Genomic DNA, 23,102 nt, shown 5'->3' with positions numbered 1-23,102 from the left:
CCATTAACAGTAAATAGTTTAGAAAAGTCCGTCGCTTTTTTTTTTTTTTTTTTTTTCATTCTTCTATTAGCCTTCGAGGCTTGCGCCGATCTCGCACGGGATACCGTCGCTCTCCGTCACTATTATCTGCATCCACGAGCGTCTCAGCATCCTGGGTGTTGCTTCTTGGCCTCGGGACTTCGGATGGTGCAGGCAAAGAGGCCTGTGAAAGGCATCTGTCGCCTGCGCTGTCTTCCGGTGTGCTGTCTGTCCAAGCCGTGGCAGACACCCCTCCCGCTTCGTCTGGACGAGACTCTGAAGGTCCGGAGTCTTGCGACGGTGCTCGGAGCAACTGGTCCTGATGCCTTCGCCATACCCGTCCCGGGGAGACTTGCACTTGGAAAGACACTGGACCAGTTTGGGCAGCGACCGTTCCTGGCTGCCACTTGTGACCACTTCGATAATCTCTGGCATAGACTTGGTCTCCTGCCGTGAAAGCCCGCTCTTGTCCTGGGTGTTGCCGCTGTTGGCGGTAGTGTGCGCTGGCCACACAGTCTGCAACTGATGGTTTCAGGAGGTCCAGTCTGGTGCGAAGATGCCGCTGTAGCATCAACTGGGCCGGCGACTCTCTTGTTGTCGGGTGCCGGGTGTTCCTGTACGATAGAAGAAAACGTGACAACCTTGTACGGAGGGGATGGCTCGAAGTTGTTTTCCGCAGATAGTTTTTCATGGTCTGAATAAACCGCTCAGCTAGTCCATTCGTAGCGGGATGGTATGGTGCAGACGTGACCTGGGCGATACCATTGTTCCTTAAGAAAGTTTGAAATTCCTCCGACACAAACTGAGGCCCATTGTCAGAAACCATGGTTGTGGGCAGACCAAACCGTGCGAAGCAATCTTGTACACACTGGATTATGACCTTCGACGTCGTAGACTCCAAGACAAACACCTCTGGCCATTTGGAGTGAGCATCCACGAGCACGAGGAACATTTTACCCATGAAAGGTCCCGCCAGATCCACATGCAGTCTCTCCCATGGACGTGTCGGCCATGCCCAAGGGTGCAGGGGAGCAGCGGACGGATTGTTTCGGTGCAGCTGACACATGGTACACCCTCCAATTTCCCTCTCAATGTCTTTATCCAGGGATGCCCACCAAACATAGCTCCTAGCCATTTCCTTAGTGCGTACGACGCCATAATGGTCCCCATGAAGTTCTTCTAGGACCCTTTTCTGCAGGGTCTTCGGAATCACCACTCGTAAACCCCACATGAGGCATCCTTGGTGGAGTGACAGCTCATTGCGGCGTACGTGGAAGGGTGCATACTCTGGATCGGTTGGCTTGCGTTCTGAGCCCCAACCATGCTTTACTCTTTCCACGATCTGACTTAGGAGGGGGTCTCTGGGTGTCGCCCGTGCAATGTCTTTACATCTAAGAGGTACATTGTCGAAGTACTCACAGTAGAAGGCGAACGTTTCGTCGACGGCGTCTGTGTTGGGGTTGTCCGTTGCTTTTGGGAGTCTTGACAAGCAGTCTGCATTGGCATTTCCCTCGGAAGACCGGTGGACGATGGTGTAGCGGTGTGCGGCTAGCTGACAGGCCCACCTCTGGAGCCTCGCTGCTGTCATTGTAGGGATCCCGGTCGTTGGGCCTAGGATTTTCTGTAAGGGAGCGTGGTCAGTGATCAGCGTGAAGTGATAGCCATACAAATAGTAGTGGAATCTTCTTATTCCAAAGATGATAGCTAGGCCTTCTTTTTCTAACTGAGAATAATTCTTCTCGTGCTCAGTCAGGGTCCTAGAAGCAAAAGCAACTGGCCGCTCTGTTCCATCTTCAAACGCATGGGACAGGACTGCCCCTACTCCATACGCCGATGCATCGCATGCCAGTATAATGGGTCGACGCGGGTCAAAATATGTCAGGACAGGTGCCGACGTCACCAGCTTCTTAAGCGAATCAAAGGAGTCCTGACAGTCTGTGCTCCATTCCCATGCAGCCTTCTTCTGCAGTAGACGATTCAGAGGATACACGGTAGTTGCTAAGTTCGGTAGAAATTTGCCATAGTAGTTAGCAAGCCCAAGGAATGAACGCAACTCTGCCTTGTTCTTGGGAGTGGGCGCATCTCGAAGTGCTGCTGCTTTATCCTCCATGGTTCGTAGACCATCCCGACTAATCACATGCCCGAGGTAGGCAACTTCCGTTTGGAAGAATTTGCACTTCTCTTTCTGAAGACGCATACCCTTTTCTTGTAATCGTGTTAAGACTGCTTTCAAGTTTTCAAAATGCTCACCCTTCGTTCTGCCAGTCACCAGGATGTCGTCCAGGTAGCAGGTGGTCTGCGGCAGCCCTTGAAGCACTTGATCCATAGTTCTTTGAAAAATGGAGGGTGCAGATGCTATGCCGAAGGGAAGACGGTTCACTTGGAACAGCCCCAACTGGGTGTTGATGGTGAGGTACTTCCGCGCTGCAGGATGCATCTCCAGCTGTAGGTAGGCTTTTGACAGGTCCAGCTTTGAGAAAAACTTCCCTCCTGCCAGCGTTGCAAACATCTCTTCTATCCTGGGGAGCGGATAGTTGTCGACCTCCAAGCACGGGTTGATTGTTGACTTGTAGTCGCCGCAGATTCTTATGTCTCCATTCTTTTTGACGACCGGCACGATGGGCGATGCAAACTCGCTGCTGTCCACCGGGGTCAGGATCCCCGCCTCCTTCAGTGCCATCAGTTCTTTAGAGACAGCTTTCTTCAGGGCGTGGGGCACTGGTCTTGGCTTGAGGAACTTTGGAGTGTGCCCACCCTTCAGCTTGAGGTGAGCTTCAAACCCCTGAAGACGGCCCAGATCGTCTGAGAACACCTGAGCAAAGTCCTTCAAAAGCGTGTCGACTTGTTCCTTGCTCCCCTTCTCCAAGCACTGGACAGCCTTGATGCTTGTCCAGTCGAGCCTCAGCACCTCCAGCCAGTCACGTCCCAAAAGCGGGGGACCCTTGAAGTCCACAATCTGCAGCGGTAACTTGTGAACCTGGTCTTGGTACTCCACTTCAACCTGTGCCTCTCCTACCGGCTTCACCTTTTTACCGGTAAATGCTCGAAGGACGACTCCACTTCTTCCCTTCACTAGATTGGGAAACCTTGTCTTGTACAGGTCTAACGGGAGTACCGACACCGCCGCCCCGGTGTCTACTTCCATCGTCAGCGGAATCGTGTTCACCTTCACTGTTACTTGCAGAGGCCGCGGACGTGTCCCCCGAAGCTCGAACATCTCGACCTCGTCTTCCGTGTCGACGTTCAGCGTCTTGACTTTTTCCCCTTGATTCCTCCGGCCTCGTGTCGGTGCTCCGCGATGCTGAGAAGCTGCTGGCCCGGACTGCTGGCTCCTGCACACTCGTTCAAGGTGTCCGCGTCTTCCGCACCTACGACAGTCTAAGCCTTTCCACCTGCAGTTAATTGCTGTGTGATTCGTAAGTCCGCAGTGCTTGCATTCGGACTTGTCCTGGTCCACCTTAAGCACCTCGGCGTCCGCGCTCCGGCAATGTAAAACTTGTGCGTTCGCGGAGGCGGCTTCCATCGCCACTGCGATTTCTAGCGCCTTCTTAAATGTCAGGCCAGCTTCCGACAACAGTCGCTTTTGAATGGAGTCGCTGATAATGCCGCATACCATGCGGTCACGTAAGGCTTCGTTCAAAGTGCCGCCGAATTCACATGTCTGCGCCAACTTTTTCAGCTCGGCTACGTACTCGAGGATACTTTCATTCTCGTTTTGGTTTCTTTTGTGAAAACGGAAGCGTTCCGCGATGACAAGAGGCTTCGGCGACAGGTGCTCTCGCAATATGGCTACCAGCTCGATGTACGACTTGCTAGCCGGGATGTCCGGCGCCACCAAACTCTTTAGCAGAGCGTACGTCTTCGCGCCAATGAGGCTTAGGAACGCTGCCACTTGCCTTTCTGGTTTGACGTCGTTTGCGACGAAAAACTGGTCGAGTCGCTCGATGTAGGTTGGCCAGTCCGTGCCCGCTTCGTCGAATGGTTCAATTCGACCGAGGGTCGCCATGGCGTCGCGGCGTCACCGGGGAGTAGTGCGGCGGGCGACTCTTCGACGGGGCTCGCGTGGCTGGGCGCTCGTCGCCAGTTGTTGCGTTTTTGAAGACCTTTATTCAACTGCCACCCTCCAGCACCGCTCGTGCCGAGTACAACTCTGAAGTCCCATACGCACCAGGTTTTCTTTTGCCCGGCTACCGTACCCGCGCTCGTAGTGCCCTCTGGACACCACACGCCCGACTCCTGATTCAAGACCAGCAACGCGTCGACGCCGGCCGCTACAACCTTCGTCGCAGGGACGTCCACTTCCAGCCCGGAGAATAGGGTGTGGGTATGGACGCCCATCCGTCGCCGCGGCCTCAGTGAGAAACTGCTGAAACGGTACTTTGGACCATACAAGGTACTTCGTCGCCTCGGCGAGCTGAACTACGAGGTGATGCCCGACGGAACACGAACATCGTCACGCCGCCCACCACGACCTGAGGTCGTCCACGTCGTGCGCCTCAAGCCGTACTACGCTCGATAGGACTGTGGACCTTTTGTGCTCCAAAAGACTCTTTAGTTTATCGTTCTTTTTTATTTTGATTTGTTTTACACTGCATCGGGGCGATGCACTTTTAAAGGGGGGGAGTAATGCCGCGCGCAAGGCTGAGAAAGCAACGCTCGGTTACGGTCCTCCAGAAAGTTCCCGTTTATTCATGTACCGCACGTAACTTCTATCATTTATCCCTGCTTTTGTTTTCTAGAAAGTGCGTGTTCATTCTCGCCCCGATCACGCGACGCTCGAACCGCTTTCGCCGAATCTTCGAGATAGCGGCGCACTTTAGATAAGAGGCCGCCCGCGACCTTGTCGAGTCAGTCTCGCCCCAGCGCTCGATTCTGCTGACACGCCGACTTCGACGCCCGCGACGCTCTGCTTTCTTCTGTTTCCTTCTTTATTTTTGGCACAAGTTCGCCACATTAAACGTTTATTTATTTCTGTTTATTTCTTGTTTATTGGTCACGACTCACCACCCGTGACAATATCAACGAAAGAATATACTGTGTAGGTACCTCAACTTTTTAGAGCATCTGTCACATTCGGGGAGTCCTCTACGTCAAACCCGTTTAGATTTAGCGGAGTGCATTGTAGCTGTGTTAAACACATGACAACACATATTGATGCGTAACCAACTATCACGTCTATCCGCGAGTTCATTAAAAATATATATTTTATAAGTTGCCCAAACGACATATAAATGTCTTTCGAGTTGGCTATGGCATTAATATAAATTTCCACTTTCATTTTAATTAACTTTTCCCCAGGCTGCAGATACCATCTGTCCTACGGCCCTGTGTTCCGTAGTGGTGGCCACCCCTAGGCGCTGAAGTCCGAAAATCTTCAGGAGCTCACTTGCCACGCGAGCCTGTAAGAGTGAAAAATGGCATCCCGGTCCTTTCAAGTCCACAGTTCTTCTCTCGACAAAATAATGGTCTAATCATAAAGCAGTGGACCTATGAGGGGACCCAAAAGTAACCGGGATGAATTAATGGAGGGATGGCCCATGGCATCAGAGATCCTCGGGATCTCGGAGGCCATGGATGGCCGTTCGTAGTGCCAGCTTCCGCCGCTAGCAGCGCTTAGCGGAACTCCCTCCTAGAGTTGGGAGCCCCTCTATTTATTTGTCCGTTTCAGCCACCAGATGGCGCGCGGCTCGAAACGTGGTTGAACGCGCAACTTCTAGATGGCGCCAGTATTGAGGTGTGAAAAGGCCCGCGTTATCCGCTGCGTGAAATAGATCCCGAAATGTGCCGTGTTCTCCCGGCGGAGGAAGTTTCTCCCTCCCTCGCGCGCGCTTGGTATGTACAGTTGCAACGGAAAAAGAGTAGCACAAGTGACCGACGACGGGAACGGCAAAATCGCGACACGCGGCGCTCTTGTTCCCGAGCGCGCCGATAGCGAGAGTGACAGTCACGTTCCATGTCTCAACGCGGGGGCGGCCGTTAGCAAGCAGCTTATTTTAAAGCCTGCATTTTAAAAGCTATCTTATCCCTCAACTTTCTGCCGGCCACCCCCACAGTGAAAAATGCAACATGACTTGCACTCTCGCTATCGGCGAGCTCGGGAACAATAGCGCCGCGTGTCGCAATTTTGCCGTTCCGGTTATCGGTCTCTTGTGCTACTCTTTTTCCTTTGCAGCTGTACGCGCGGTGGCCGAGTCCGGCCTCTGCGCTGCGTGATGCAGTGGGTGGCGCTCGTTTCTGTTCGGAGGTAGGAATAAAAATGCCGGTCCCCTTTTTTACGACGCTCGTTTCTATAGCTTGTTTTTCTTTTTTTATCTCGAGTGACCTACAGTACCGCCTGTTCGAAATCGTCCTTTGCGGTGAGCGATTGAGAGTCAGGTTAGCATTTCATTTGGGTCAGCACTACACGTTCAATGGAGACCTCGGGCGGCGATGTAAATATGCATTGCTCCCCAAAGTCTGTCCAAGGTGCGCAATGACAATTGGAAAGGGTATTGAAGGCGCGCGACCGTCGGTTGGTAAAATACGTGCGTTAGATTCACTTAGTCTAATCATTTTTGCCAACGTCTTTTATCTGTTTCGACAAATGACATGGTCGAGTCTATTGATAACCTTAGCTAGATTGGACGTACGGAGTGTCCGGGCTTTAAATAAATTTGCTTCGTTTATGTGAATGAATATCTGTTTTCTCTTTTCCGTGCTCGGTGCTATGCAAAAATCGCTGAGATGTTATGGTAGCTCAGTGTGGCGGCGTTTTGCACGCTGACTCGCTATTGCATTCACTGTGCACAATATGTGTTCCGATGGAATGTGCCAAATCGTATTTCCGATCGATATGATAGATTTACTTTGCTACAGTGTTAATTACATTTTCCTGATTTAAACTGGTTCGTCCCTGATCTGAGCCTAAGTTCAAATTCGAAGGGCAGACAGACTTAGCGTCGTAACAGCCGTAATGCGCAGAAAGAAATTAGTACCATGAAAGAAAAACGAAAGGATACGAGGTGGCTCAGTGTTATAGAAGTAATGAGTGTGCAAAGGATGCCATCGTACGTGTTTTTTTTTTTGTTTTTTTTTAACTTTCCGCATTGTTGGGAAACGCTCAAGGTACCAGCAAAGACAGCGAGCTGGCGTGAAATTTCCATCGAGCGGAAAAAGAGTGTCATTTTTATTTCATCGTGCGCTTTCATTTTGATACGGCTCAAAATGGGCGCGAAATAGTAACAGGTAAGGCAACAAAATTTAGATGTTAGGTCAAGCACCGCCATACTCAGCCGTGTTGGAGGCATTTCTCGCGAGTCAATACGGCAAAGGTATTGCGCGTCGAACTGTACGTGAGAGTTATCCATTTCAGCGAAACCTTGATTTCGCAAAACTATTGTGGCTCGAGTCGTGGCTTCCAGTACTTGGAAGCCACGAGCGAGAAATAAATGACAGTTGATTCTGAAGGACAATCGCGACGTGGAAACCCATAAAAGAGAGTTCCAATAAGACGAGAGCTTCCCCTTCTCTTCAAGTGCGTGGGTTACGCTCTCAATCCTGCACCTGTGGTAACACTGCAGGCTCCTAAAATCGCTTTGAAAACGTTCCTAATCGCAACAACTTTTTTTTTTTTTTTTTTTGTCGAGGCGCTATTTTATTTTTTTTTCTTTTCGTCTACCTTGATACCCCATCAGCGCAAAAACTACCATAAACTAATAAAAAAAAAATTGCGGGCATACAACGACAACGCACCCACTGGGACCCGAGTCAAGGCAAGAACAACTAACTACTAAAAGGGGAAAAAAATCACGTTCGCATACACAGACAGAACTCCTCCATTGAAAGAAATGAATCATGCGCTTGTTCTGCCAGTCTCGTTGTGCGTCTGTCAAAAGCCACAAAGAAGGAAGACAATCAGCGCCTACACCACTCCCCTCCCCTCCACCCCCCCCCCCCCCCCCCTTCCACCACCCCTAAAAAGAAGAAAAGAAAGGTTTCTTTGGGCGCGCGCGTGGTCGCCCAAGCGATGACCTTGGAAGGGTATGCGATTGTAGCACGTTTGTCCCCCGGTTGTGCTCCTGTCTCAAATGCCACAGTCCGTTTCTCCCAAGTGCCCGTCTTATCTTCCCGAGTATCAACTCCGCAGTGATTCTGAATCATTCCGATGCTTTCCAACGTTGCAAAACTGTTAGACGAATATTTGCACAGAAGTATACACTGTTCGCAGATCTATCTACGGCGCTAAAATTCAAAAGTGCCGTGTTGGATTCGGGAACTCGTGTAGGTTTAGCTCATTGTTGGAACATTCTTATTCGCTCGATGAACTCCACAAAACGTGTAAATATTAGAATGAACTTTCCAGAGAACGATAGTTGTTGTCGGGGTTCCAGGCGACCGGACAGGTCGCAATTATTGGCTGATTAAAAATTTTATTTCATAATCACAATCGTATCATCAAGGGCACGCCATTTCCTCATCACTTCTTCTACGAAAAGAGTTGTTGTATTCGTAGCACACACAGACGGAAACGGTTGAGACTGTGCCCAAATAATATCTTCTTTTGGCAGGTACTGCGCAGCGATTACACACAATGCCTCTAACATAAACATGCTGCTCCACATGTCTATTCACAAGATGCAATACATCGGTCTCCCAACTTTGTTGAAATGGGCATGAAAGCGCGTAACCGTCACTTTTTTGAAGTTCTACTTAGAGGTGAAGTGTTTACCGTAAAAAGTCGTTAATTATTTATTTTTTTTCCGTTCCACTACAAAGCTCGATTCACTTAAATTTTTGTTTTTATATCGTCTCTACAGCGCTTTTACGTCGGTACTTTCGTGTTAGAGGACATCAGATAATGTGCGAAAAAAAAAACAAAAAAAAAAAACGGTAGGATCGATGCTGCATAGCCTTTTTTTTTGTGGACATCAAGAAAAAAATAAAAGATAGTAGTTGTCTTCACTTCGCACTGCATGTTTTAGCACGGAAGTTCCTATTTGGTTATGATGTCTTTATTTTCTTAAAAATTGTATACAGTAATTTAAATTACCGAATTACAAAAACGACGAAATTGTATTATTGCTTTTCGTTGGGACGCCATGACGACAGCGACACTCGTGTTCCCTCGTGGTTTTCGCCAGCATTTCTACGATGAATTGCCAGGATCGCGAGATGCAACAGCGTGACACTCCGTCTTCTGTGACGTCATTTGTTGCACTTCGGGACCACTTTTGATGTATGGCCAGCATAAGACGCTAAACACACCGGTCGGAAACGCGCTGCAGGTGCCATAGTACTGCTCCTAAAAGTAGCTGTCACGTGCTTTGCTCCGCGACTGTGATTCCCTCACAGCAGCTCTGACTGAGGGTTGCCAAATTACGGTGAAACGGAGTATAGACAAAACAGACCGGAAACGAGCTGCCAGCATACGATAGTCAAACTCCAACAAAAAGGATTAGTTTCTTCCTAAGCTGGACGACATTTACCGGGCATCTTTAGAGCTGCGAAGCTCAAAATCACGCGTACTCATAAGATTTTTTTTTCTCGCATGTTTGTGATTTTTATGATGTCCTGCAAGCAAGAAAAAAATATATATGGTGAAGTCACTCCGAGGGGGTACCGATGACTGCGAGCCACGAACATGAAGGATTCGCTAACATCCGTCAGGAGTGTGAACGGTAAATCGTCACGCAAACATATTCTCACAAGCTGCAAATATTTATTTGGCTTAGCAAGTAGAATATACTAACGACATGTGATTATTGTATACAAGATACCATTTCTCGGTTCTTCAAAACCATTTCCCTAGTCTGAACGGTCGCGCCACGGGCCGCGGCTAGCCGTGCCCTCGATAGACTACGGAGCTGCGTTGTGTCGTCTGCTACTGTACCACCAACAGGAGAGCGATAGCTCTGTGTGCTCCACAGATGCGTGTTGCGGTATAACTCTGTACGTCTGTCCTAGAGGAAGACAAAAAGATAGGCTCTGTGACCCCCTCCTAAGCTAACAAAAACAAACAGAAGTATACTCGTTTGGACTGAAAGGTTTACAAAATAGTGACCAGACATTGGAAAAGCATATGTCACAGAACTTGGTTTATGAAATGGCATAATTGTTTTGAGCAAGAAATCACCTGCTCACCACTGGGACGATGAAATCGTCACTATTTATTGCGTCAGGTATATTTGCGCTCATGAAGAAAAATCTGAACACATCCTTCTCCCAAAGTCCTATGTCGAATAATAAACACTTTTTTAAACATCTATGCAAAAATAACTCATTTTTTTTCTACACTTGTATATACACGTTAATTAAACGACGTCAAACCGTATTTTTGATTAGATCTTGATGTCTACACCAACTACATTCATATTTTTTAGGGCTTTATTGAACGATAACTTCAACTATAGTGAATGGAACACGATGGCTCGATCTCAACAAAAACCTCAACGTGCGAAGCTTCCACAGACGGTCGCTTGCGAGTATTCTCAATGTGAGACTTCAGAAGCTTTCGCTTGCCATAAGGAGCTTGATTTCGACTACAGCACTGCACGGGCCCGGAAAGCGCGGAGCGCGCTGCTGTGGGGAGAAGTTGACTTACAAGATGACGTGTTACGTGGTCACGTAAGATGGCGTCATTTCGTGCAGCGTGATCACGTAAGATGACGTCATTTCGTGTAACGAGATCATGTAAGATGACGTGTTTGTGTCACGTGATCACGTAAGATGACGTCAGTTCGTATGAACTGACGTCATCTTACGACAACGCCAACAACATTAGTGCCGTCCGGAACCATTGACCTTAGAAACGCGCCTCTTCGCTTGAAGAGCTGATATGCGTTGATTGTTATTTGTTTCTTTTGCCTACTACAGACCATTCAAAAACTCGCCTTCTGGGTGCCACCAACTTCGTCTACTGGGCTGTGAAGCGCGTTCGAGCGTGCGCAATACCTCTCTAGGCCGAAAGATGGTACACTGAGTATGCGTTCACAGCTCAATGACTTCGGCATTTTTCGTCAGGATAGATGCTCCCACGAGAAGAGCGTAATGGATATGTGAATAGAATTGGAAATTTGAAATGTTCTTGTACAATCGCATTTTTCTTTGGTTATCAACGCTTTTTAGCATCATCACAAGACGTTCAACCCATAATACACTGGTGATTAAAAAATAAGCACCAAAAAACATGCACCGATTTTCGCTCAAAAATAAACACCGGAAAAAACATACCGTAATCATTACCCATGTCACCTTTTTGGGTGATATGTGAATTTCCAGAAGAACAGCGAGTTATCACCCTCCCCTAGGAATACCCTGACTACAGAGCAGGCGACCCGTTTTTCCCCGCGTTAGAATTGCGGTGATCACGAACCGTACGGAGGTCACAGGACGTCCGTGAAAAATGAAAAGGAGGCAAACAACGATCTACTCTGTGCACGCTTCATCCCCGATTTCCACGAACCCAAGGCCGAAGGACGTTTGTGTGAAGGATAGCGATAAAATAAAACTTCGCGTAAAAAAAAAAAGCCCGTTTTTAAAAGAAAAAAAAAAAAGTAGAAAGAAGCACAACGCGTTGACGGACCGCGAGGTTGGGGAACACCTCGCTGTCCGCTTGCCACAGGATGGTTGTCTTCGACCCATAGCTCCAAGGTGAATTTGCCACTTGCGAAAACACGGAGACCTACCCAGCGAGAACCAGGAAAGCAAGACACGCACACTGACGCCTCGGCGTGCAGAATGAAACAGGATACGGGCGCGGAATACGGCCGCGGAAGAACACCTCGCACAGTGCCGATCCGGCCGATCTCCGAACGGACGATTTCGCATTTCGTGGACAGCGAGCGCCACCGCACGGGAGAGAGAGGTACCTTAAAAACGACGAAAACAAGCACCGACACCTTGGTTCTTTATATTTGTTGTAGTTACGGAACAAATCGACTTACATGAATAATTTGAATATGATTCGATTCCGTAATAAATTTAGAAGACATTAAGCGCAATACGTCTTATGTTTGAATTTAGATAATTTTGTAAAGTCGCTCAGAACGTAAGAGTGCCGAATTAGCCGATTTTGACCATTTTCATGATTTTTAAAAAAATATAATTAAATTTTTGATGAAACATTTGTTGCGCTTAGTGTCTCGATAATGACTCAATGTCTTTAAAGCCGAAATTTTCAAGAAGATCCGCGCAGCCGTTATTATCTGAGAATTTTTTTAATTTGGTGAAAAACCTAATGTATTCTCTATGGGGCTCTGAGGTGCGCCCCCTCTTAAGGCCCCTTTGCACGTTCATCCCCGTAGCACCGTCTTTTCTGCGCGGCATGTTGATCCTACTCCTCACGTGACTGAATTGGGCGAATAGCGGCGCAGCGCGTTCGAGGCGCGCGGTGCGCTCAAAAGCAGGGGAACGTACTGTCGGGGCGCGTGCAACGCCTACTTTCCTGTACGGCATTTGATCCGGATCCTCACGTGATCGGATCTCGGCGAATAGCGGTACGGCGGCACGTAGAAAACAAACGCGCAACTCTGGCTCCCGTAGGGAGCGTATACAGCAGGGGTCTCAAACACGCGGCCCGCGACTCGCTGGGACGCGGCCCGCAGGCAACCTGCTTCGATTCCCGGTTCCCATGTCTCGAACGCTAGAGATGGCGTTCGCCATGATGATCTCATCTCGTCGGTTACTTTTCGCTCTAAAAGCAGCTCTGCTCTTTTAACGTATTCACATAGTTTATACATATCTGTGTTTATTTGTTCTTTGCTTTCATTTATATTTAGCTTCCCAGTTTTTTTGTAAAAGCACAACGATTCCGCTACTAGGCTGCAAGCGCAAGCTATTCGTTGAAGGCTGCATCTCGGCTGTGCGAACTCGAGATCAGCAGGAGCACCTGCCAAATATAAAGAAAGCTACGGGCTCGAGATCCTCGCCTTCAGAAAAATATTGCCATTAAAGGGATACTTCAACGAAATTTGAAATCTATCCATCGTGTTCAAAAATAGATTGAATATGATCCACAATATCCGTAAATGACAATCGCACGTTTGTATTTTGAGCCTGGTGGCTGTATTTTTTGTTATAAACGGCCCACTCGAGCAAGCGCTCGGAGAAGGCCCAGCTTAGAGCACGTGACATCCGACAATCGTGACGTAGTTCGTCTCGGGACGAGCAAAGCCAAGGCGCTCGGCTGACGTCGAGGGGATGGCCTAGTCGCTCCAGCCACCGAAGCGGCTGCTTTTGTACGAATTTTGAGTGACGGGTTTATCTTTTATAATCTTGTAGGGGGACAATAGCTACTTCTGGAACACACAAAAGGGATTCTCGGGAAGACGGGGTGTTCCTCCTTTCCCTCTTCTCTTGTCGTGGCCGGAGGCGAAACACTCACCGTCACTAGCTCTCAAGGTTCCTAGACGCGCATAACAAACGAGGCGTTAGCGACATCCAACAGGTGCTCTTTGCTAATCGTTTAATTCGTTTTAAAATTCCTTTTTTGTGACTTTTTTTAACAAGATATTGGTGTGTTCGATGTGACACTGCTTCTTTGAACACTTTGCTACTCCCACCTGGTATGGGGTTCGACTACAAAGGGCAACATTAACAAATTACACCTATTACAGAAAAAGGCACTCAGGATAATCGAAAATGTTCCGCGTGACTATCATTCCCTTCCTCTTTTTGAAAAACATAAAGTCATTGATATAACCGATTTGTATGCACATAGACTGATAGCTAATTATCAACGATCCGTAAGATAAAATAACGTCATTTCTTTAGCTCTTGGTAATCTAGAAGCAAACGAGTCTGTATATCCATCGCGACGTAGGCCCCCCTGGCGTATTCCCTTTTCAAGGACAAATTTTGGTCTACAAAGATATCGCCACCAGTTACCACTTTTATTAAACACCCTGTTTTCCCCGTGATATTGAGATGCACTCCATTAGTCATTGTTCCATTCAAGAAGCTTTATAATAAGTAACCACCACTTTTTTGTATACTGTTGATTGCGAAGTTGAATTTTTTTGTTTTTCTCGTGTTTATCCTTTGTATATGTGTATGCCTATGTATGTGTGCACATATTCGTTCTTTTTGTCTGTATGTGCCGGTGCCGCTCTTACCTTGTTCTGGGGCGCTGGGACTCGTCAAGCTGCAGACCTGCAGCTTTTTTTCCAGCGCCCCTGTCACAAATGTACCGTTTGTGGCAAAAATAAACGAATTTGAATTTGAATTTGAATATAGACCATAAAATAAGCGCCGACATTTCGTTGCAGTATCCCTTTAAATCGCAAAAATCGTCAGGAGAGTAACAACAATCATATTAGCTGATAGTTATTTTTTAAACATGTTAGGTTTAGTTAATTCCTGCGTGAATTGAGCAACGGGAACGGACAGTGTACTTGTTCTATTAAAATGCTGTACTTGTTATATTGAAAATAAACTTTTATTAAAAATGCCAGCACATTGTCGGGGCGGTGTCATTTTAATTCTTATCACATCAGGTAAGGGCTCAAAGTAGTCTATAAGCAAATCAAATCTAAAGATGTCACTTTTAAAACTGTGAGTTTAGAAGAAAGCACGAAAGCACAAAGTCCCTTTCCTTCCCCTGTCTGACGTTGGCCCTCGACCTTTCCGGTGTGGGATATCTGGCCCCCACTCTCAAATGAGTGAGTTCGGCGACCGGCGTTGTCTGCTAAAGTTTTGGAGGCATGTTGTGACCTTTTCCCCAAGCGCTTCAAAATCATTCCTCGTTCTTTTTGCAATGTCTGATTTAAAGGACCTTCCAAATTCACAAAACGTTTTCCTTGCAATACTTTTTTTCACACGGGCGAACAGAAAAAAGTTACACGAGGTGAGGTCCGGTGAATACGGAAGAGGGGTGGAAGGGGGGGGAGGGGGGGGGGGGGAGGCGGGTGGAGGGAAGAAGCGGTGGCCACACGGGCAACTCGAATGCCATTTACAACGAATGACATTTGAGCGGACGGCCAATCACAGCGCGCGACACTCCGGGCGCAGCGCATTCCACGTGCTTTCGTTTTCCGTTCAAAAAAAGAAGCACATTTTATTTTTGTTATTTCAGAAAAAAAAAAAAAAAAAGGTGTATGCAAGGGGGGGGGGGGGGGGAGGGGGGGTGTTTTGTGGAAAAATAATAACGGTTGTAAGTAATTTTTATTACTTCAAAAAGTAATCAGATTAATCTTGTGATTACTGCCTAATAAAAGTAATCAACTGATTACAAAATTACTCCAAAAAGTAATCGATTACAAGTAATTTGATTAATTGTAATTCGTACGGCACAAGTCTGCATAGAAGTGAACTAAGCAAAACTGCGTCGACGGTTTGTGGATACGTCGCCAGGCCAGTACGTGTGTTTCCTACTTCGCTGGGGCCGCAAGACGTGCAACGGGAACCCAACGCAAGTTTGTCGAGGTAAGCTTACTTCGAACCGCTCTCAACGAAGCAAAGCGATACGATGGTGGCGCTGCGCGAATTCAAGATACCAAAACTCTCAAACGAAAATTACAATGCGTGGGCGATTCGAGCCAGAACGGCACTCGTCCAAAAAGGCTGTTGGGAAGCCATCGAGCCTGGCTATGGTGGGAGAGAAATGACGAACGACGAAAGAAACTACTACGAACATTCATGTTCCTAGTAGTGGAAGACACCCCTGGACGACATTGTGGAATGTTCGACAGCTCGTGAGGCCTGGAATACACTGTAAGAGATACATTCGAAGTGTGGCCTACTGCATGTTCTTCAGTAGATGAGAGACTTATTCAACACCAAAATGAAGCCGGATGGAACCATGAAGGATTACCTGGGTCGAATAATGAACCTACACAGGAAGCTTTCAACGGCAGGATACGCCTTCACCGACAGGGAAGTGGCACTGGTGATGCTGATGGGGTTGCCAGAAGCGTATGAACCACTTATCCTAAGTCTTGAGCAAGACGAAGGAACGCCGTCGGAGAAAGTGAAACCAAGGCTGCTGGCAGAAGAAAAGCGCCAAGACAAACGCGAAGAAGACAAACTAAATTAGAGAAAAAAAATAAGGCCTTCATGACAAAGAATGAGCCCCCTACGCAGAGCACTGATCAGCTCCACAGATATAACGGGCAAGAACATTATCAAGGAAAGAAGCAACTGGCACTGGTACAAGGTCCTCTGAACCGAAACGACGAGTTAATCGGTGTTAATTGCGTGCGGAAAATTTGGACATATTGTCAGAGAATGCAAGGATGGTCCCGATGACGAAGGATGCGGCCCACAGAGAAAAAGAAATTCCAGTGAGCCAAAGAAGGCGCTCTGTGCCAGAGGTGGGAGTTCCTCAGGGTCACACATATGGTACCTTGACAGTGCAGTAACTGACCACATGACGTCAAATAGAGCCAAATTTACCACTTTCAAACCCTGCCGTACATCTGTTGAGGCAGCAAATGAGGTCATGGAGGTTGTCGGGAGAGGACAGGTAAAGATTGAACTTTCGAAAGACTGCGGTGACACAGTCATCGAGCTTAGAGATGTCCTCTACGCACCAAGCTCAGACGTTAACCTCTTGTCAGTTGGGAAGATTGAGGAACGTGGACTGAGTGCGACTTTCAGCAACGGAACAGCTAAAGTGATTGAGGCAAACGGTGACCTTGCTAATTCTCACAGCAAGGCGTGATGGTAAATTGTTCGCTGTGAGTCGCTTGCAACGTTAAGTTAGCAAAAGCGACAGACCTTGCCTTGTACATCAACGACTCGGTCATCTCCGCGATAAAGCTCTCGAAAAACTTTGCCAAAGTGGAAGAAGCCGTCAAGATGTAAAGTGCTCGACATGAGCACTCGGAAAATTGAAGAAAAGCGGCTTTCTGAAGAAGGGTGGAACCGGGGCCTAAGGCCCCACTGGAGCTGGTTTGCTCAGATGTATCCAGAAAGGTCATACCCGCCTCGAAGGGAGGGCTAAACTACTTTGTTACATTCATTGATGACTACTCCAGATTCACTGTAGCGTACCCAATGATGACGAAAAATTAGGTGCTGGACAGATTCGACCAGTACAGACGAATGGTCGAGAATCTTTACAACACGAAGGTGGAGATCTTGCGAAGTGACAATGGAGGAGTACACAAGCAAAGAGTTTGATGAGTACCTGGCCAAGCATGGCATAAGGCGTCAGCTGACCATTCCTGGCACACCTGAGCAGAATGGACTTGCCGAGAGAATGAACCAAACTCTGCCTGACATGACGAGGTATCTCCTCATTGAGTCTGGCGTCACCAAAGAACTTTGGGCTGAGGCTGTTGTCATTGCAAATCACATCAGAAACAAGTGACCATCGAAGGCAGTCGAAGGAGAGTCGCCAGAAACTTTGTGGACAGGAGAGAAGTGCAACTGGACTGTGTGCAAAACAGGCGATGCAAGCTGGAACCGAAAGCAGAGGAGTGCATACTGTTCGGCTACCCAGAAGGAGTAAAGGGGTACGTATGCTGTGGAACCAAAAAGAAGACCGCTTCTTTATGAGTCGGGACGTCACCTTTGAAAAAGACTCCTTCCCATGCAAGCTCGCTCGGGCTCCAAGCACCAACGTTGAAGTATGTGACGACACCGATGGCACAATCATGTTTCAAGTAGAAGACAGCTGGAGCCGGCTACGTGATGTTGGTGGTTCAGATCATGATACTGGCCACAATAGTGCCCAGGAAGTTAGCTCATCAGTTGATAAAAACGACGAAGTTGCACAAGAGGACGGAGCTACGCAGCAGATATCCAACGTGGCAGATTGTGGTGCGCAAGCCTCTTGAAGGTCGGAGAGACTAGCAAAGAAGGAACCACGTCAAAGTGAATGTCACGGCTGCTGCATAGCCAAGCAAAACAACCGGAAGGATCCAAAAACTCTACACGAAGCCTTATCTGCACCAGACAAAGAGGAATGGAAAGCAAATATGCAAAGTAAACTGGACAGCCTTAGAGCTTCAGGAACATGGGAACTGGTGCCACGACCGAAGGACAGACAGGTCGTAAAGTGCAAGTGGGTGTTCCGCAGGAATTACGACGAGAATGGTGACCAAAAGCGGTACAATTAAGGCACGGTTAGTAGCATGTGGATACTCCCAAGTGGAAGGAACTGACTACAAGGAGACATTATCTCCTGTTGTCAAGCTGAAGTAATCAGGACGCTGCTGGCAATAGCAGTTGAGAGAAATGGAAAGGCCCATCAGGTTGATATCACGGCAGCATGTACTTGAACAGTACACTGAAGTAGACCGTCTACATAGAACAACCGCATCCTTCCAGTGACTACAAGAAGGGTGAAGTCTGCCTTCTAATGAAGAGCTTGTATGGTCTACGACAGTCTGGAAGGGAGTGGAATCTCACCTTGATCAAACTGCTGAAATCGGAAAGGATGACAAAGCCGAAAGCAGACCCCTGTGTATATGTCAGCAAAGAAAAGCTCATCGTAGAAGTACACGCTGATGATCATCGCAGAAGAAGAGGAAGAGATTGCTAACTTCAAGTGCCGCTTGGGTCAGAAATTTGACGCACAAGACCTGGGGAGGCTAGCCACATCCTTTTGATACGAATGGAAAACTGACCCTCGATCAGACGGCCTATGTCGAAGACATCCTGGAGACGTTTGGCATGGCAAATGCAAAGGTAGAATCATCTCCTTTGGATCTTGAAAGCAAGTGCCAAAGAGTAGAGAACGACGACCGAACGAGGGAAAACCTGCCGCGCAAGTACAGACAAGCAATTGGTGCGTTGCTTTATTTTGTCGGAGGAACGAGACCGGACTTGGCTTTTACCAGAATTTACATGAGTGATTTCAACGAACATCCCCCAGAAGAGCACTGGAGCGGCATAAAACACATCCTTCGATATGTGAAGCAGACGAAGAATTTGCACTAATCTACCAAAGAACTGGGAAGTGTGTGCAGACCTTTCGCGATGCAGATTGGGCTAGTGACAAGACTGACAGGAAGTCATTCTGCGATTATGGGTTCACGCTAGCTGGCGCTGCAAATTCCTGGAGCAGCAGGCAACTGCACCCTGGTTGACAATCAGGGTGCAGTTGCGTTGGCAAAAAATCAAGTCACGTCAGAGAGAAGCAAGCACATCGATATGAAGCACCTCTTGAGAGAAAAAGTGAAAGAGGGAAAGCTGCAACTTCGGTGTGTCGAATCTTCGAGTAACTCTGCAGACCTCTTGACCAAGGCCTTGAATGGAAGGCTGACCCTCAGGCATTGTGAACGTATGGGTGTCAAAACGTGGACGTGGCGCGTAATGAACCGTTCAGAGATGGCGCCACGCATCTAGCACTAAGGTAGCGCAGTCGTTCCCCTATTGTTTTGATTTCTCCCTCACTTCACTAAATAAACAAGATGGCAGCGTGACGGCTGTGTGTCCGTCGTTTCTTCACCCCGAAAATCTGCTCAATTCGTGCAGTTCAAGCATTGTTCAGGGCCACATGCTCCCGCTTGTATCATCGACTGCGTCGGGACTTAACATGAAACGAAGTATAGTCGCTGTGCTCGCAAGTCCTCTTACTGCCAAACTCGCTAGCAGGTTGCAGACGGCACGCGAGGCAGGTAGGTTGCATGTCTAGAAGCAGTTTTGCAGAAGCAGCACCCCTTCCCGTTTGCTTGTATGGCGCTGGCACATGTGCATACTGGTTATGTTAAAGTCAAATTTGGTTATATCACAATTCTCAGTGAGCTATTTTAAGTTCTGCAACAGATTCTAACATTTGCATACACACAGAGTACCTACCTTACAATCTATTGCAGGAAATTCATTTGGATTTATTGCTCAATTAGTCGTATTCACGGGCGGATAATTTTTCCACGCCTTGTCGAACGTATACTGCTATGAAACAAACAATCCTTGCAAAACAAATGTTACACAACTGCTAAAAAGTATTGTGATAACGTTACTTTGAACTGTAATTGGTAGTCTGAACGATGCATTGAGTCAGCTGTTTAAATCTGCCAGAAAAGCACGCGAGGCCGTGATTTTACCTTTCTTCAGCGTCTAAGAGAAAGCCTCCACACGATTAAAGCCGTATTCAGAACCAATGTTTCGTGAATAACAATAGCAGCTATCTGTAGTGTATCAGGCTCACTTGCAAATATTCGTGTCAAATGGTCCCCGCCACGTCGAACGGGCAGTCCCATCCCCGATCGTGACCGACTTTTAGTTTAGCCATCACGGCAGAACAGTACAAAAGGTTTCTTCACTAATCCGGGCAGCCAAACCACTCTCCGTGGCTTTACACAACAAAACGCGAAAGCATTGTGATTAGTATTGAAACACTGAAGCTTGCGCAGACTGGCCTGAGCAACGCGGTATCCTTCATGATGGCGTCGGGGGCTCGTTGCCTTTCCTTGCGACAGATGGCGTTCTTTCATCTAAGCGCAGCTAGAGAATTTAAGAGGGCGCGGTACCTCTATTCATTCGTCCGTTTCAGACACCAGATGGCGCGCGGCTCGTTATGTGGTTGAACGCGCGACTTCTAGATGGCGCCAGTGCCGAAATGTGAAAAGGCCCGCGTTTGCCGCTGCGTGAAATAGATCCCCGAAACGTGTCGCGTGACGCTGCTCTCCGGCGGAGGAAGTTTCTCCCTCCCTTGCGCGCGCTTGGTATGTCTCTGGCAAGGTGGTCTCTGGTCAGTCAGCTCAGTGTGCTTTGGCTCGGATGTCAGTGATAATACGCGCTGTGGCTGAGTCCAGCCTCCGTGCTGTGTGATGCAGTGCATGGCGCTTGTTTCTGTTCGGAGGTGGGAATAAAAATGTCGGTCCCCTTTTTTAGGACGCTCGTTTCTATAGCTTGCGTTTTTATCTCAAGTGACGTACAGTGCCGTCTTTTCGAAATCGCATAATTTGCGGTGAGTGATTGAGTTATGTTAGCATTTTATTTTGGTCAGCACTAAACGTTGAATAAAGACCTTGGGCGGTGACGTAAATGTGCGTTGCTCCCCAAATTGTGTCCCAAGGTGCGCAGTGACAATTGGAAATGGTATTGAAGGCGTGCGACCGTCGGTTGGTAATTGTGTGCGTTAGATTCACAAGCGCCTGGTTTTGCGCCACCACTGACGAAGTTGGGTCACGGGCTCTTCCCACCAGAACATCGGTGTATGCAGCAGAACTAGGAGCGGTACTCCTCGCCGCCAAGGATGCTCACCACGGCTTGTTGGCAATAACGACAAGTCACAGGGTAAGCATCAACTCTGACTGCAGAGACACGTACGCTCAGATAGTGGAAGACATACCACTAGAAGTCGGACCGTCCAAGGAATCCGTTGCATCAAAAGAGACCTGAAAGGGTCCGGCCGCAGGATCACCACCTCATGGACACCCGGCCGTCAAGGGATCCCAGGGAAAGAGCTTGGGAGCGCATATGGCAGCACGGGAGTACGCAAGCAAATTAATCGAACTTTGTGGCTCGCCATTCTTGGAACCCGGGCACCCAAAAGAATGCCAAGATTGTACGGAGATTCTCCAACTTGCTAAGCAAAAACGGAGGGTCGTACCCGCAAACCTGCTATAGACCATTCCATTTAGCGCTCTCTGGGTGGCACCATTTTGTTCGACAGCAGCGCCCTCTCCATACATCCTGGAAATTCAGCGGGTTCGGCGGGGTAAAACGAGAAAGAGGGCACGCGCCCGACTCCGCTCGCAGACGACAAACCGAGAGGTTGCCATTCTCCATCTTTGGGCTGTACCGGCGGGCTGTACGGAACATTGAACTCTCGCTCGTGGCTGCCGCTGTGAAGTGGTTCGCGTTCTTAGAATAGTTATGGCTACTCCAAAATCAGCTCTGTTGTTCTATTTTGGTAAACGAACAACTAGCATATCTTTTTCCGTTACTTAAATAGCAGTTGAGTCAGCCGGCAGTACTACCCTCAACTACTGCGTGTATGGCGGCAGGAGAGCACGCTTTTATTTATTATTGCAGACTTTTGCTCATTGTCGCTATAGGCCTACACCAGTACGAACTTTGAATGGAAAAAAGGTACAGCAACCGGATTTACTTTTCGCCGGAGACCGGCCAATCTGACACAACTTTCCCTGTTGTTTTTATTTGCACGCAGGTAACAGCGCAATTGGACCCTGTTAGTCCTTTTATCTAGCATAGTATTACACGATAACTGCCATACCAAAATCTGCGCATCTGCGCTTGATATTTCCAAAAGGACGCGATTTTAAACAGAGTTTGCACGCCAGCCGGATGCTAGGTACAGCCCACTCGGCGGAGCAGACGACATAGGGTGAGGGGGAGGGCATATTTTCTCTATATTACCCTCTCTGCTATGACCCTAATGGAACGGTCAGCTTTCTGTGGCAATCGCAAGAGAGGAGGAAAGCGCTTTTACGGCGGTTGGTGCACCCTCTCCCCTAGTATTGACTGCATTGCCACAGAAAGCTGACCGCGAGTATACCTGAAGACGCTGAAGACCCAGAATGAGTACGGGTCACAGTTCGTCGAAGTTTGGACCAACAATGCAGTCACCCCCGCACGTCTAGCGGTCTTCAACGGCCGCCCAGCCGATATAAAGCGTGTGTGTGTGTGTGCGCGCGGCCGAGTGCGCGTGTTTGTGTGTGTGTGCGTGCGCAAGGGGCGTGCGCGCATTCGTGCGTGTGTCTGCAGCAATGTTCTCTTTTCTCCTTTTATCCAGAACTAGTTGTTTGTGTCCCAATCACTGCGTCACAGACCTCCTCAAGATCAGGCTTGACCGCTTAAGCGCAGCTACCTTGATGAGCTTCATCTGTAAGTGTATTCAACGCAAAGGCAACACACTATTTGACCTTGTGTTGTTGACTAGCGGTGCCCAGCATGGGAACAGTGTGGTCCAAGCATTCGTAGTAAGCCAAAAGAATTCCCAAACATATTTTTAATTTATGTTATGTCTATCACTTGACGCCTTCTATGTGCGTTAGTTTTGTAGTGAAATCAAATAATCATCAAGAAAGATTTATATCAGGCAGAACACGAGCAGAAAGCGGTGCTCTCCTGAGCAACTCGTAGCACTGGGCTTTCTTCTGCCTTCCACCTAGTTCGTCACTTTCGTAACGTCCTATTGAAAGCACATCATAATGCATTTAGGCTTGGTTACATTAATAAGAAGTTACTAA

The 23,102-nt window shown here is 48.1% G+C and overlaps 1 protein-coding gene across 1 annotated transcript; it reads right to left on the bottom strand.

Moving 5' to 3' along the window:
* Window positions 1–22: 22 nt before the first annotated feature.
* LOC120842123 lies at window positions 23–2,704 on the bottom strand. Its single transcript, XM_040213147.3, has 3 exons — window positions 2,269–2,704; window positions 1,438–1,639; window positions 23–632 (listed from the first exon to the last, which is right to left on the bottom strand). The coding sequence occupies exons 1-3, from the start codon at window positions 2,696–2,698 to the stop codon at window positions 56–58; spliced, it is 1,209 nt and encodes a 402-aa protein (XP_040069081.3). The 5' UTR covers window positions 2,699–2,704; the 3' UTR covers window positions 23–55.
* Window positions 2,705–23,102: the final 20,398 nt, after the last annotated feature.

Source organism: Ixodes scapularis, unplaced genomic scaffold (assembly GCF_016920785.2).
Source record: "Ixodes scapularis isolate PalLabHiFi unplaced genomic scaffold, ASM1692078v2 PGA_scaffold5__190_contigs__length_132052651, whole genome shotgun sequence".
NCBI lineage: Eukaryota > Metazoa > Arthropoda > Arachnida > Ixodida > Ixodidae > Ixodes > Ixodes scapularis.
The sequence above is the reverse complement of the archived record's forward strand: the minus strand, read 5'-3'. Positions and strand labels throughout refer to the sequence as shown.

Excerpts from the sequence above, each read along its gene's own strand:
- LOC120842123 (XM_040213147.3), bottom strand. The coding sequence starts at position 2,698 with ATGGCACTGAAGGAGGCGGGGATCCTGACCCCGGTGGACAGCAGCGAG. Across the intron at positions 1,640-2,268 it reads GGTGACTGGCAGAACGAAGG|AAAATCCTAGGCCCAACGAC; the intron begins GTGAGCATTTTG and ends GCTCCCTTACAG. Across the intron at positions 633-1,437 it reads CGAAACGTTCGCCTTCTACT|GAACACCCGGCACCCGACAA; the intron begins GTGAGTACTTCG and ends TCTATCGTACAG.